This window comes from Rhinopithecus bieti, unplaced genomic scaffold (assembly GCF_001698545.2).
Source record: "Rhinopithecus bieti isolate Rb0 unplaced genomic scaffold, ASM169854v2 scaffold_40368, whole genome shotgun sequence".
In the NCBI taxonomy this organism is placed as follows: Eukaryota; Metazoa; Chordata; class Mammalia; order Primates; family Cercopithecidae; genus Rhinopithecus; species Rhinopithecus bieti.
In genome coordinates, this window is record NW_016817546.1 from 3,226,618 (window position 1) to 3,229,859 (window position 3,242).

Genomic DNA, 3,242 nt, shown 5'->3' on the forward strand with positions numbered 1-3,242 from the left:
GGCGGCGGCGGGGGCGGCGGTGGCAGCTCCCTGGACGCCTTGGGGTCCGCGGCACAGCCGTTAGGCACGTGGTTCCCTGGGAGCAGCGCCGCCTGCGAGGGAGCAGAGGGGCCTTCGAGTGAGCCGCGGGCGGCAGGGCCGAGGCGCGGGCAGCCGGCGGGCGCGGGCTAGCAGGCACGCACCTCCTCGCTGTGCGCCATGCCCTGACGTGCGGCCAGCGTCTCGCCCGGGCAGCGGCCCAGCTGTCGGTAGTAGTCCCCCGTGCTGGGCTGCTTGCTGAAGGCGCGGGGCTTGCGGCCAGAATCCTGCCTCCGCAGCCCGTCGTGGCCGTCGCAGGAGCCCGGCTGCGGGAAGACAGTGACCGGTGGGACTCGGGCACCTGCCCGGTAGGCGCCCCCCCACGCCTCCCCACCCAGCTGTTCACCTCCTGGGGACTCGCGGCCAGCGGCCGTCGAGGGGTGCAGCAGCCGTCTTCCTACATCCCTTGTTCTCAGGACGGGCACGGGGAGAGGGTCATGGGGGCGTCGGTGGAAGGGCAGGCTCCGCCCGCCTTACAGGGAGGGGTTCTGGGCACCGGCCAAGGGGTACAGGGGCCCCCACTGAGGCCAGAAGGGGCGGGCCCAGGGGCGGGGTGGCCCAGCCCCGACGCCAGGGGGAGCTGGAGAAGGGGCACCTCCCAGCTTAGCCCTCACTAGGCCCTTGGCCGCACCCCGCTCTCCGCTGTCAGACGGACTGCGGGTCCCCAGGGCTCCGCGAAGCCCTGTCTTTCAGGGGTCCCGGGCCGGAGGGAGCCCCCTCCAGAGTCTGTGCTCTCCGAGGCTCCGGCTTGCCCCGGACCCCGGTTGCCCATCCGGGGGCTGCTCCTACCTGCCACGGTGCTGGTGGCCCCCGCTGTGCACCTGGCGGCGGGGGCGGCAGGACCCGACACCTGCGTTACCTGATACTTCTTCTCAGGTTACAGCCGCCCGCACACGGCCAGCCTATGGGCTCCGACGGCCTGACATCACCCGGGGCCCGCCAATCCCAGGCCGAACCCCCCAGCCGTCGCGGATACCACGGGTGCGCCAACTACCTTGCCACACCTGGCCGCAGCTCTGCACCCGCCTCAGGCCAGATGTGACCCCGCCTCCTGCGCCTCTCCCTAAGCTGGGAGCTGAGCCCCCACCTTCATCCCCGCCGGAGACAGGAGAGGGCTGATCCTGGGCAGAGGGGGCCTCTCATATTTGGCCCCCCACTCCGGGTCGCGTCCCCCCGCTTCCCCTCCTGCATCTGGAAACCATCCCCATCCACGAAAGCGACACCGACACCCGCGCTCAAGCCTCGGGTTTCAGGGGCCGTAAGGCGGGGTCGGGTGACAGCGCGGCTTCCCGCCCCGTCGCAGCTGCCCCCAACTAGGCCCAGCTCAGTGAGGGAGAGTGAGTGAGGCAGCCCGGCCAAAGACTGAGTGACGGGGTGGGGGTTGTCCCCTGCCCCACTCTCCAGCCCGTGCGTCCCTGCGGTGGCCTCAGACCCTTCACCCCGCCCGACCTGGCTCACGTTGCAGGAAACGCGACACCGCAGGATTTGTTTTCTGGGCCAGCCCGCCCGCTCCGCGCCCCCTGCAGCCCGGAGGCTCGGACGCCGCGACCCTGCTCCCGCCCTCGGTCAGGCACCCGCGCGGGGGGCGCCGCGGCCACACAAAGAGCCCTTTGTGGAGTGTCCCGGTCCGGCCCTGGCGCCTGCGGCCCAGCACGCACACAACCGGGAGGGACGCACACAGCCGGGAGCGGCGCACACAGCTGGGAGGGGCGCACACACAGCCGGCAGGGGGCTCACAGCGGGAGGGGCGCACACTGCCAGGAGGGACGCACACACCCGAGACGGGCTCACACAGCCAGGAGGGTATCACGCAGACCTGGCACTTGGGCTCACCGGTGGAGAGGGGACACTGGCTGGGCCACCTGTCCGTGGCTTTGGGCGGGACCCACAGGCTGGGCTGGGAGCTCAGCGATTCCAGGGCCCCTGCAGCCCTACCCGCCCGGCCCCCTCTGCCTCCCAGAGATGAAAGGGGAAGCCACTGTGGGAGCTTGGTCTAAGGTAGCATGAAGAGGGCAGCCACTGGAGCTGGCCTGCAGGTTTGGTGTCCCTCCCATGCCTCCCTTGCCCAGTGGCCTTGTGACCTGGGTCACCTTGTATCAACTGGCCCTGGGGTGGCTTGCCTTGGGCTTAAGAGAGAAATGCAAGATCCCAGGCTCCAGCAGGACCCCAGGGGGCTGCTACACCACATCTGGCCACCTGTGAGCTCAGGCTGTCCCCTCACCTCTCAGACCATCCTGCTCTGTTCCTGTGGCCAGAATGCCAGTGCTCCCCAGGTCACCCTGCCCAGGATTCCCAGAATTGCTCAGACCAGACCTCTGCCCCCACTCCTGCTCCAGAGCCTCAGCCAGGGGCCTGCAGCCCCCAGACATCCCTAGGTGCCTCACACTCCACCTGCCTGCCCTGGCCTCATCCTCTCCACACAGGTTCCGCTTCCCTCCAGAGCTCCCAGCTCAGGCCTGGCCCTTTCCCCCAGGAGCTCGAGCCCTAAACTGGAACTAGCCACAGCTTCACTTCCTCCCAGCCCCCACTGCCGGTGGGCACCCAGCCCCGCTAGTGCCTGCTCACCTTCCCCCCACACTCCTTCCAGCCCTCACCTCCACAGCCATGCCACTGGCACCTTCCACCTGGCAGCCACCTCCCTTGGGTGACACTCTCCGACTGAGCCTGGGGCTATGGGGGTGGTGGGAGCATGCTTGGGGAGGGGCAGTCTCCATGAATTCTCTGTCAACTCCATGACAACCCAGCCACTCTGTGCAAGATGTAGCACAGGCCCAGTTCCTGGTGAGGCACAGCTGTCTGGACCTGCGTCCTTCACCCCCCAGCTCCCATGGAGGGCAGTGACCTGCTCTTACTCTCCTCCCAGTCCAGTGTCCAGCCCTGACCCCTCATGGGACTCTCCAGGAGCTTTGACTCTTGAACATGCCATGGACCTAGGGACCCCCACCCTATGCCCACTAGTGAGGACAGGCCTTTGGCCTCACTGGCCCCCATAGGCCTAGTTCCCCTGCTGGGAGGCAGGCAGGGGGTGAGGGCTCACTACCTCCTTCTTGAGGGCCTCCGTCTGCACGTGGCGGAGTTTGTTCTTCATCTGCATGTAGATGTCAGCTGCCTGTGGTCCCACAGGAGGCTTGGGAGCTGGGTAGCCAGGTGGGGTGGGGCTGTTG

At 68.4% G+C, this 3,242-nt stretch overlaps 1 protein-coding gene across 1 annotated transcript in view; it reads right to left on the minus strand.

Annotated features, from left to right (window-relative positions):
* ESPN (espin) overlaps positions 1-3,242 on the minus strand; it is a 38,776-nt gene that overhangs the window by 12,677 nt on the left and 22,857 nt on the right. Inside the window, 2 exon segments of the mRNA XM_017856001.1 lie at positions 7-344; positions 3,119-3,236. Coding sequence (XP_017711490.1) covers positions 7-344; positions 3,119-3,236 — 456 coding nt within the window.